The 13,163-nt window shown below is 39.4% G+C and overlaps 1 protein-coding gene across 1 annotated transcript in view; it reads left to right on the forward strand.

The window, feature by feature from the left end:
• LOC121397975 (uromodulin-like) overlaps positions 1-12,413 on the forward strand; it is a 47,292-nt gene extending 34,879 nt beyond the window's left edge. Inside the window, exons 16-17 of the mRNA XM_041576299.1 lie at positions 7,229-7,370; positions 12,233-12,413. Coding sequence (XP_041432233.1) covers positions 7,229-7,370; positions 12,233-12,413 — 323 coding nt within the window. The remainder of the gene's footprint in view (positions 1-7,228; positions 7,371-12,232) is intronic.
• The last annotated feature ends 750 nt before the right edge of the window (positions 12,414-13,163 follow it).

Consider the following 13,163-nt stretch of genomic DNA (forward strand, 5'->3'; position numbering starts at 1 on the left):
AACTATTATTTTTTCCCTTCTTATTGTATTTCATCACAACCCAAGTTGTGCTCTCTACCCCCTAGTGGTAGATATAAGAATAACACCCAAGCAGGAAAAAGCAGGGTTTTACTTTTAGCAATGCAAACACATCCCTCAACACAGGTGTCAGGTCGTAAGGTTTGAAATAGACAACATTTCAAAATTACATATAAAAAAATCAGTTTGCTCTTTTAAAAAACAGATTTCATTGCAGAATTCTGCTTGAGCAACACTATTAACTCGTGTTTTGAAAAAAAACGTTGACCCCGCTACAGTATGCCTTTAAAGACAAACACACAAACGTTTACTTCTAAGTTGATGCAGTCACATGTGGGGCCGATTCACCAAGGGTCGAATATCGAGAGTTAATTAACCCTCGATATTCGACTGGGAATTAAAATCCTTCGACTTCGAATATCGAAGTCGAAGGATTTTAGCGCAAATAGTTAGATCATTCGATCGAAGGAATAATCCTTTGATCGAACGATTAAATCCTTCGAATCGAACGATTCGAAGGATTTTAATCCAAGGATTGAAGGATTATCCTTCGACCAAAAAAATTTAGGAAAGCCTATGGGGACCTTCCCCATAGGCTAACATTGACTTCGGTAGCTTTTAGATGGTGAACTAGGGGGTCGAAGTTTTTTCTTAAAGAGACAGTACTTCGACTATCGAATAGTCGAATAGTTTAAAGATTTTTAGTTTGAATCCTTCGATTCGAAGTCGTAGTCGAAGGTCGAAGTAGCCCATTCGATGGTCGAAGTAGCCCAAAAAAGTTTTTTTACTTCGAATCCTTCACTCGAAGTTAGTGAATCGGCCCCTTTATAAGTTCCACTCCTTCAAGAAAAGGTCTCTTCTATTTGAGGTTTACAGGGTGTTTTCTTTTCTGGTGGAGAAGTGTGTAAATACTGTGTCTGCTACTGTCCATTGGTTCAATTGGAACCACCTAACACCACTTGTACAGGAATTTCTCTTCCTGAAAATGTATTTATGTGATGGCATGATACCCTTACCAAATAATATTGCAGGATTACAAAAAAAACACTCTAATGCACATAATCAGGTTGAGAACTGTTGGTACATTGTAAAAACATTTTCAGATTGTCCCCAGAAAAGTCAATGGAATCCAGAAGATATAGTTTCAGGCTACCTAAAATATAGTGATGGAAAAACACTGCCTTTGATATTTAGCCATTAATCTCATACATATTGAACTCACAGTCATATACAAACCATTTGTTTGCTTGGCCTAACATTGTTATAGTAATATTCAAAGCAATTGTAATTGCTTTGCTAAGATTGCTCTGTTGTCTGTTCCATGAAAATAAAGATGCTCAGATTTTAATCTGGTGGTAACTGTTACCTTTATAAGCAATCACTAATATGAAACGGAGTATCCTAATGCCTTCTTCCATTTTCTCCTCCAGGTAAACAAGCATCTTGGGCAGTTACTCTGCTAATGTTTTTGTCAATAGTCTTGTTTTGTGGAAATAAGTCATCTTCTGGACTGGATTTCTAGAAACCTGCAAACCAAGTCACTGCAGTATTCTTCAACTATCATGGAAAACATCCAGTCTTTTTTACATATATTTCCCTTGGAAGATGTGCTATCATTGTGCATATTAATTGGAGCATTGGAATAGTTGATTATTCATTGATGATTATGTTAGCCAGTAAAATAATAAATGCTTATTGCTGAAAATAATAAATGCTTGCTAATTTTGTATTCACACTTTTGATGTGACCCTATCTACATAAGCTTTGTCTGCTCTTGTCTTCCTGTAACAATCAAATCACATACTGTATATAAGGATTGCTTCATTAGAAGACTTACTCCACCACTGCTCCTCTTTGGAACTAACCGTTTGATTTTTAGAAGCCCAGCTAGGGAGCTTGGGGTGTATTTTGAAAACCATGAGGTTAGCTAAGCATTCTTTTCCATCTCCTCTCAAAAACACCTTTAGACTTTACATCTCTTTTCACTCAAGCTTCAGAATTTCCAATCTACTCTACTACCAAAGACATCCAGAACCATAACAGACAGGGGCGATCCTGGCCCCTCCTCCGCTTGAGGCAGGTTGGTGTTGCTGCCGCCCCCCCTCCCGATGCACTCACCTTTTTGGTCCAGGGGGGATCCACGAGGGCTTCAGAGGGGGCCAGGACACTAGCGCAGAGAGCATAATTGCAATCTCTGTGATAGAAGAGCCGAATTCCGGTTTGAAAACTGGAAAACTTAAAGTACCAGGAGCTGCATCTCCCATTGTCTTTAGTATGTTTGCATAAATACATTTTTCTTACATAAAAAAAGCACAAAATATCGAAAATCGCCCAATGTCTCAGAAAACCCCTATATCACATTAAAGGGATAGCAAACCCTGCTGCGCTGCACTACTCAACCAAACTTTGTTTTGAACTACAGAACCCAGAATAATGTAACATATAATAAAAGTTGAAGCATGCAGAGGGATGTAGTTCAGCAACATCAGGGTTCTTTTATTTCTAAACGTTTATTTATTTCCAGCATAAATTTATAGCAGTGGAATTTTTCTTGATTATGGCATATACTTTCACATTCACAATGCACTGGAAAGCTTACAGTTTTAACCCCTGAGTAAAACAATAAGGGGAAGAGTAGGGTTTGATAGGGAGGAAAGGAAAAGATAGGTGGAAAATTTAGAAGGGATTGTAGTAGGGGGAGAGGGTAGTAATTGTGAGAGGTCACAATATCGGTGATACCGAGAGGTTACCATGTCTGTGAGGAAGTTCAGAAGCATGAGTGGGTGAAACTCAATTGGTAGTGCCATTAGGCGGGAGATATATGAAGCTATTTCTGTCCAGAACATTTGAATTGAAGGACAACTCCAGGCCAGATGGTAGAAGTCAGCATTTGAGCTCTTACACCTATTAAATACATCAGGGAATGCAGGGTTAATTTTATGTAGGATGAAGGGTGTATAGTAAGCTCTATGCAGGTATTTAAATTGCATAAACCTGTCTCTGGCTCTAATTAGGGGCTATATAGATTTAGCAAGAATTGTTTCCCATTGCTCCTCTGTGAATCAGGAATATTTGTAATCCATTTTTGGTACAGTTCACGGTTGGTGATTTTATGCTGGGCCTAATATGATTGTAAATAGTGGATAGTGATTTGTGTAGTAGTTCTTCAGATTAGTTTTTCAATTGGGATTAACTCAATCTGAGTTTCCCCTGAGTTAAATTGCTGGGTAAGAGCATGTCTCAATTGTAAATATTGAAAACGCATCTTATTTGGTATATTGACGTTGTCTTAAGTTGTTGGAAAGAGAATAGGGAGTTGTCCATATAGATGTCTTCCAAGTATTTCACGTTATGTTGTGCCCAAAGGTAAGGATCAGATATTGTGATTAACTCCTGGAGAGTAGGGTTATGCCATAATGAAGTGTGTGGTGATAAAACCAGTGAGCTATTCCCTTTTCTGTTAGAGCATATACGCCAAGCTTTAACCAAATTTTTCATCATTAGGGTGGGATAAGTCATGCCCGATGGCCTTCTATATATCAGGTTCCTCAGAAGTTCTAAAGAACCTATTATTTGGGCTTCTAGTAGCGTCACAGGGTCCTCTGGGTGTGGATTGAGCCATCTCCTAAGAGGTGCCAGCTGGGAGGTAAGAAAATAACCCAGCATGGCTGGTGCAGCTAAACCTCCCTGAGATAGTGGCTTGGTTATAACATTGTATTTTACCCTGGTAGGGCCTGGTGACCAATTGAGTTTATTTAGGTGGCTTTGGAGTTGCTTAAAGAATGTCGGGGGAATCCAGGTACTGTAGGTGACTTCATTTTAAATAAATTTTAAATACATTTATTCTACCTATCAACAAAAGTGGAAGTTTGAGCCATTTGTCAATTGTTTTTTAGGAGTTGTGTCATCAATGGGTCAAGGTTTAATAACTTGAACTTCCCCATTTGTGGATCTATGTGTATCACAAAATATTTAAGTGTGTTTACTCAGACCAAATGGAGCTGGTGATCTATATATTCTAAAGCCTGGGGTCCACTAGCAGCAGTGATGACTTAGCCCAATTGAGGCAAGTATACATTTACAATGATATATGGGCAGCCCACTAGCGATACATGGATAAGAGTGAATTTATCTTCGGAATCATTCTGGAGATTCAATAGTTGAAATGGAAGTGACCTGTTGCTTAAGATTGAGGTGTCTCTAGCATAGATAGAGGAAACAGCATGGTAGGCTTGTGCTGTCCAGTGCTTTTTTAGTGGGTTGGGGTTGGAAGACTTACAGATATGAGTCTCCTAGAGGCATATTATTTGAGGATATTAATCCCAACATTTCCCACCCTATTTCCCAGAGTAATGGATAAGTGTAGTTCCTGTAACATTTTTTCTTAAGAGGGCGCACCTAAAAATTGGTCACACTGTTAACTGAGTAATAACAATACTTTCAAACAAAACGGAAATCTTAGCAGATTTAAAAATCAGTAATATAACAACAGATATATGTTAGGGTGACAACACACTGGTTGCTCTGTGAACCCCACTTAAGGTGAGGTAATCCAGGTTAAGTGATCCCTATAAATCATGTTGTAGGGTTCACTAGCTCTAGGTATTAGACATGCTACAGTTCCAGATCTGTTTTAGCTTCAGGTACTGTAAAGTAGGGCTTGATAAGGCACATACTGTATATGGAACCTGTGATGAGGCTTGTTGTGTGATAGCTTTGTGTGATAACTTGCTCTACTCATTGTCATCGGTCGAGCCAAAGGAAAGTCTCTGTAGTTGAGGCAAAAAATTGAGTTTTCCCATCCACTGAAACACTAGGTTTGGTGGGATATATCATGGCATACTGGACCCTGCTTCTCTGAGTCATCGCTTAACTGTTGTAAATTGCTGGCGTTGTTTGCGTAGGTCATTAGAGAAGTCGGGGTAAAGAGAGATGATTGTATTTTAAAACTTCAATTCCCCTCTGCATCGGGCAGCTGCATCCCTATCTCTAAAGTTCAAGAGGCAGGTTATAATGGGTCTTGGGGGAGCACCAGGTGGCGGTGGTCTGGCTGGTATTTGATGTGCTCACTCAATAATGAAAACTGGAGAGAAGGTTTCGGGCCCTACGTTAGATTTTGAGCCAATTCTCCAAAAATGCAGTGGTATCAGATCCTTCAGCTCTTTTGGGAAAGCAATAATCCTCACATTATTCCTTCGTAGATGATTTTCGAGGTCGTCCGATTTTGCCTCTGCTGCCTCCAGCCTACGGTGTAATTGGTCCATGCATTCAGGCAAAAGGTGGCATAAGTCTTCCAATTCCCCTACTCGCCTCTCTACAGGGTCGGACTGGGGGGCCTCACATATTGACCTCACAAATCATTTATTTCCCTCCTGTGCTGTGTTCAGGTTGTTCGCCTTTGAGTTAACTCTTTTTTTTTTTTTTAACGGTAGTTCTTTATTTATTTTATAAACATTACACATTGACAATACATTAAACATTGTTATTACATTTGTGTGTCACTGGATTTAGTTTACATTGTATCTTATTATTTACTCCTTACTTACAGGATGTTCTAGCAACTAAAATATTTATTTGCAAGGGGGCACCTTCATTCCCGTATCATGTCCCTGATCAAGTGCCAGGGTCCAACTCCCACCATGGGCTCCACACTTTGTTGAATTTACGGGTTGTACCTCTGGCTTCATGTGTGAGCTTAATCAGGGGTATTGCAGCATTTACTAAGTTTACCCAGGAGTCTCTTGTGGGGGGGGGGGGTCCCATGCAGTGCATAATTATGTTTTTTTTTTGCATAATACAGTAATACCCTAAATCTCAATCTTGCATGATTGGTAGGTTCTAAGTGGTCGACTACCCCCAGTATACACACCATTGGAGACAGTACCTGCCGGAAGTCTAGGGTGATTGCTAGGGCTGACATTATCTGCGGCCAGTAGGTATTAATTACTGGGCAGGACCAGATCATGTATATGAAATTGGCTGCTGGGGTTCTGCACCTGGGGCATATATCATTGTCTCAAATTTCAAAAATGAATTTCCATGGCTCGTTTTTCGTGAAATAATAAAAGCTTCTTTATTTATTGTTATATTAATCAGGGCCGGACTGGGAGTAAAAAGCAGCCCGGGCAAAAAAAAATCAAAGCAGCCCACATGTAAACACACAATGCTCTTGTACTCAGACACACTTATATATTGGGTTTAAAACGTATATATTGGTGTCCACTTCGAGAGTCTGTTTACCCTCCATGTATGCAAAAAAATGATCCTCAACATAATTGTGATATACTGGCATAGATGCTATAATTCATCAGTGCAGTTGCCTATATAAATCAATCAATGGCTTGAAAATTAAAGCAAAGGTCCAAATTGCTGTTATGGGGAACCACTCTGGTGCAATTTAGCATCTGTTAGTAAATCATTCCCAGTGTATTTGAAGTTTTTTTTAAAGAACTACCCTCAAACCTTCCTGTTGTATGGTAAATAGTGCAAGAGAATACCTATGCTGACATGGTTTTCTGGTATCTCTCTGTACAGACTATGAGCAAACTTAGGGACTGTTCCTGCTGAATTGTGCTTAGTACAGGGGAATACCTATGCTGCCATAGTTTTATGGGATCTCTCTGTACAGACTATGAGCAAACTTAGGGACTGTTCCTGCTGAATTGTGCTTAGTACAGGGAATACCTATGCTGCCATAGTTTGTGTATAAATTTAAATGTATGTATAAATACCCCATCAGGGGTGACATCTGTCAGATGAGTGGCAATTCCATGTATAAATACCAACAAAAATCATAACAGAAAAATGGCACAACTGCAATTTTTGCTAGCAAGGAAAGGGTTAAAATTCACAAGGCCGTGTAATAAACATGATTTGTAGCCTTAATTGGCCAGCATTCTTTCTGCACTAATAGTCTGGGGGGGGGGGAGAGGATGAATCTGCAGCACCATGATTTCTCCTCTCATGAACCCACTATTACTATTATTCTATGCAGGGGATTCCAGACGTGCTGCAAAATCACTTTGTCAGGCTGCCAGCAGACAGAAACTGTGGGTACCAGCCCGGCAATGCAACAAGTGCCAGTCCCGGTCTAACAACATACCTCGTCATTTACTGCAGTGTGGGCCTGGCCGGCACTTTTTGTAACTCGATCTGACTGCTGCTGCACAGTCTCTATGTCTAAACGGACTAACCCAGGCTTCTCTCACAGCATTTCCAGCCGGAACGGATTGGAGCAGGGGAGTAAAGAAGCACCCGGTGACGAACGATCCTTTTCCCATCCCACCTCTCCGCCGCTCACTCGCTCAACCGCATCTTAATCTGCTGCTACAGTCAGCCTACGGCCAGCACTGGTTAGCGCACGCAGGAGTGTGCGTGCATATTCTGCTGATGCTGTGCTAAAATGCTTGCGGCCCATTTGACCTGTAAATTGAGCGGCCCTTCGGGCAATTGCCCGAACAGGCAAATTGCCAGTCCGGGCCTGATATTAATTGCATGTCAGCTTTGACACAGTGCACATTGTCATTACTACTGACCGGTTTCGTACCTCATGGTACTTCCTCAGAGTATACGAAACCGGTCATATAAATAAAATATAATAATAATAATAAATATAACAATAATATAAAAATAATAAATATAACAATAAATAAAGAAGCTTTTATTATTTCACGAAAAACGAGCCATGGAAATCCATTTTTGAAATTTGTGAGGACGCTCTGTTGCCAGGGAGCTGGATCTTGGACACATGATGGTCGGGAGCCAATTGGGGAGCTTCACACTGGTGAGAGAAGTGTTATATATCTTACCCATAGCCGTAAGTTTTACCGAGGATGTATATAGTTGATGGAACACTTTATACTGAATCAGCTGAATCTTTTACTTGATATTATACTAGAATATATTGTTTCTGTGGCTTCATCTTAATCCTCCTAGGTAAGCTTCGGTACCTGTGACAGCCATTTATTTTGCGCTGATTGGAATGGGGGAGAGATACCGGCTAGAAGATTGTGGTATAGTTTGGATATCAGCTTAGCAGGCTGTTCTATCATAAGGGAATCTTCTATTGCCAGTGTGGTCAAAGTTGGGAATATTGTTCCGAATTGGGCCCTAAATACATGTGGGATTTGAAAGTATCTGTACATGGGTAGGCACCCTGGAGCACATTTGGCTTTGAGCACAGGGTATGATACAAAATTATTATTTAGTATTAAGTCACCCAGATATTAGATATGATGCCCCTTTGTGGCCAATAGAGAAAGTCTTCCAAATTACAGAAGTGTGGTAGGTTAACGTTCTCGGAAGTATATAGCGAATTCCTCCACTATAAGCTTTGTGTCAATAACCACTATTGTATCTATATAGAAAATTAGCCGAACAACACAAGCTGGTGTAGCGGGGATCTCCCCTGCAAGTTTATTTAGTCAAGTGATGTAACGTTTCGGGGGCGTGCCCCTTCATCAGACATGCAGATTCACTCCAAAACAGTGTTTAAAAACCCTTAGTGATTTGCATAATTGAACATATATGTGTGAATATATTAAACATACAGCGTGGAAATATTTGTGTTATACAAAAGCCATAAAAACTTTATAAGCATTTTTTTAAAAAACCGTATTAAAAGGTGAAGCCTTTATAATTTAGATAAATATGTGGCCATTTGTGCGGAAATAGTCCCAATTTCAAGTTGGAAAAAATCTTCTTCTCTACAGGACACTCCCTTGTGTAGAACTTGGAAAGATAGTGTAAAAATTGTGCAAAAAACTGTATATGACAAAATCAGTAATTATAAAGAAGAAGAATCAAAACCTAATAAATAAAGAAAAACACAAATACAATTGTATGCAATGAACAAGGCAATTATTCCGATAATAAGTAATGACAGTATATAAGACTATCTTACCCTATCCACAAGCTGTCCCTGGATAGTGGGTTGTTCAATGCATTATCTATAAAAAATCAAAGATTAGTAATTCAGACTAGAACCTTGATGTAAAAATACAAAGACACCAATTCTAAGAGTGTTAAAAGTTGGATACATTCCAACAGCACTTTAAAATTGGATACAATTTCCATTAAAGATAACAGTTCAAATTATACTCCTCATTTAACCCACGTGGATATTTAGTTTTAGTTTAGTTATTTCCCAATAATAACCCTCAGAATTGGCCATTTGTACTAGGTCATTGACCAGCCAAAGTGGGCTCAGTCTCCATATTCACGAGGTTGTAGGGGTTGACCAACGGAGGGAGAGTAGCAGGGGGGAGTGATCAGAAAGAATACGTGGAAGGTTGCACTTTATCAATAAGGGGGAGGTTGTCTGTAGATGTAAGTGCCAGGTCAATCCTTTAGAAGGACTGACGGGTGGTCGAGTGACAAGAGTATTCTCTTTAGTCTGGATGTTTCCCTTTTCCAAGTGTCTATTAATTGAAAAGCTGCCACCCATTGAGCTAGTTTTGTGGGGCCTATGGCTTGCGAGTTCAGTCGATCTACCTGAGGGTCCATTGTGGAATTAAAGTCCCCTAATATACATACTGGACCAGGTGGTAGAGATGCTAGTTTGTTACCGATTCTGTCTAGTAGAGTCTCTTTGTATGGTGGGGGCATATAGATGTTAATGATAGTGATAGGTTTATTTTCTACTGTACAATTTAGTATAATGTAGTGACCATAGTGGTCTGTCATAACCTGTAGCACAGAGAAAACCATGTTTTTCCTAATGAGTATGGATACCCCTCTTGTGTGAAGAAAATGTGGAATGGTGAGACCATCCCACCCAGGGACGTTTGAGATAGAGGATTTTTTGTCCTGTAAGGTGGGTTTCCTGTAATAGGAGAATAGATGGCGCATGTTTCTTAATATAGTTATACATGAGGTTTCATTTGAATTTGGAGTTAAGACCCCTAATATTCCATGAAATGATATTATAGGTTGACATGGTGAAGGAAGTATTCATGGATAGTGGGTATAGGTCTTGGTGCCTGTGTTGTGGGTACATTCTGTGACACAGTAGTATTATAAAATATAAACATTGATAACATCAACAAACAACATTTCCCGTCTTCCCTCCCGACCCACCCCCCTAACTTAGGTGGGTCTAATACCCATAACATAAGACACTTTGCTGATCATTAACTGGGTGCATGCCCCTTTATCACCAGAAAACATTTAAATTTGATATATGTGATTTTAGTCCCTTTATGACCTGGCTGAATTATGGACTAATGGTCTGCCCAAGTATCGGTCCGGCCCTTTATTTAGTTGCACACACTATCAGTAGTGGATACCGTCTATGCATTTTGATGTGCTCTCAATGTTCATTCCCATAGTACCTGTTTTGGGTAGAGGTGTTGAAGACCAATTGCAAAATTGCTGGGAATTGTGCATACTAGAACATACTAAAAGTCACCTCAAAGGTGAACCACTCCTTTAATCTCTAGCCTAAACAAAGCCACATCTAATCTTTTTTTATTTAATGGTGCCTAAGAGAATGCATAGTCATGAACTGTCCTAAAAATAGAAACTACTTGTAGTTTGAAAGTGGATATAAAATATATTTCAGCTTTGGTTGCAGAATTTCCATACAAGATAGAGCAGGCGTATTGACGCCAATGTCATAATAAATGAACATTGATTAAAATACTTTGTCTAAATAATTGACACCACATTAAGTAGCCAGTGATTATTTGCTATTGAGCCTAAGTGCATATAGCACAATGGTGCAGCATTCTCCAGAATATTATCAGGTGTGACCTCATGATGGGAGCTGTAGATTTTTGAACCTACACTGAAAAATAAAACTTCCTCCATGCTCATTGTCCCAACTGCTTCAAAAAGATCCTCCAAGGAGAATCCAATGAACAGTTACAAATTAAAATTTCCTTAAAACATTTTCATATTTCATCCTTACATTTTTCTTTACCCCAGGCACACGTGCATCTTGGATGGTTACTGGAACAATGCTAATGTTCTTGTCAATAGTCTTCATATCTGGAAAGCAATAATCTTCTGCATTGGATTTCTGGAGCCTGCAGACCAAGCAGTATCTATAATGTATTTATAGATACCCCTGAAAATATCTAGTCTCTATGTTTATATACTGTACATATTATATATCAATACAATAGTGAGTGGTGATTAATATGATTTTCACCTTTGTGAGATTGCGCATATCATGTCATGGGCGGCTCACTGCCATGTCTACATATACATGTGAATGAAGGCTACGTGTTTATAATTACCCAGAGTATGTATTCATTATTTCTTATTTATTTGTTGCTCTTTAAAATAGATGAAAGGAAAATATATGGTTAAATTGTTGCAGGTGCATTGTTTTATCTGTATTATAAGATCACTAAAAATGGAGCTGTGCCTGAATAAATTAATAAAGATATATATGTTTCAGAAAAAGAGACATGTTTTATTTTTATATGTGAATTTCATTACAGGGCCTAAAGCACTATAAATAGTTATTCCTTACGTATTTAATGCTCTTATTTCATGACATTATTTTTGTGGTGTCATGCATTTTAACCAATGGGACAAATTCAGGCAACAATAAAATTCTAGCTGTAGAAAAACTGTCAGAAACCGCCTCATCAGGTAGGCCATAAACGCAATTCACTTCCCTAATAGAATTGTGCACAGTTCTAACTACCTTGAGTTGAGCTTCATCAGGAGAAAAAAATTCTAGCTCCAAGAATAGTAGATCCTTAGGTGAAAAACAACTCTGTAGAGAAGAGTCTACAGAAATGTTTTAAATATCTATCATTGAATCTTTAAGGAGGAAAAAGCTTCTTGATCTTAAAATGGTTTCTAAAGGTGATGTAGAGTCTGAATTAGAAAAGTACAAATGAGAAAGGGCATCTGCCAGGTTGATAGATAATGAGAAATTGGAATTTCATTAAAAATATAGCCCAGTGGGCCTGTCTGGCCCTCAGATCTGAGTGGATTTATTCCAGATTACGACAATCAGTGTATATGCGTAATCGATGATTAGCACTTTCAAAAAGATATCTCTCTTCCTCAAATCTAATTTTATAGCCCACAAATCTGTCTTGAAAAGAAAGCAGCAGTATATAAAACCAATGTTTGAGAAAGAACAGCTGTCGCAGCATAGCCCAGTTGTCACATATGGCAAGCCCAAACCCCAGGGGAGACTGGATTCCTGTCTAGGCGTGCTCTTCTACCTATAACAACCATCTTTGGCTTTCAGCCTGGCCCTCAGCTACTTGGTGCCACCAGGATTTACCACACGAGAATCCAGTACTCCCAGAGGGACAGGCAAGGGCACCAAACATACAGTATACACAAGGAAGGAGCTGAACGGTTCAGAACCAGAAAACATTGGCAGAATTGTGAGGCAAACTCATGGTGAGGAACAAGCCAGGTCATAACCAGGAAGAAACACAGGGGACAGGAGGAGGTAGCAGGAATCAAGGAACAAACAAGCATCATTTGGAGCACCTAGGAGCAAGAAAGCTTGACCTATTATGAGCAGTGAGTCAGTGCAGAGCAGGAGGTTTTATAGCCAGACTAAAGATTAACACAGAGTACCTGTGGCCAGATTAATAGCAGCTGGATCAAGCCACACCTACTAGGATATACAGGGATACCAATAACAGTGAACCAGAACCTTAGCTGTCTGCTCATATAGAGCAGAGGAAATGCAGATAGCATTGAAAATACCAGTTCAAGCCCAGGCAGGATGTCACAACAATGCATCCAACTCCAATATAACTGGCAAAGGTGGGAGATGAAGTGAAAACCTTCTTCAAGGATATAAAGTCATCTTATGCATGTGAGGTCCATACAAGCTTTTGAATTTTCAATTGAGTGAGGTCAGAAATGGGTAGAACTATTGGGGAAAAATTGCAAATGAACCACTGACTGGTCAAGGAAGCAGGCCAGTCCAGAAAATACAACATACAAGAAAAATGTAAATAGTTCTGGAATAAGAGGGAAGAGCATATTGTTTTACTTATGGTGATCCTTGGTACAGAGTTGTGATGCCACATGCAGAGACCAGACAAGGCTGCACAGAACCATTGTCAAGTAGACAAAGGTCAAAGCAGGTGCACATGGTTGTGGTCATAGTAATTTGCTGGAGGTTCAGGTGTCAGAAAATAGGCACAAACAGTTGAGCA

Source organism: Xenopus laevis, chromosome 9_10L (genome assembly GCF_017654675.1).
Source record: "Xenopus laevis strain J_2021 chromosome 9_10L, Xenopus_laevis_v10.1, whole genome shotgun sequence".
Lineage (NCBI taxonomy): Eukaryota > Metazoa > Chordata > Amphibia > Anura > Pipidae > Xenopus > Xenopus laevis.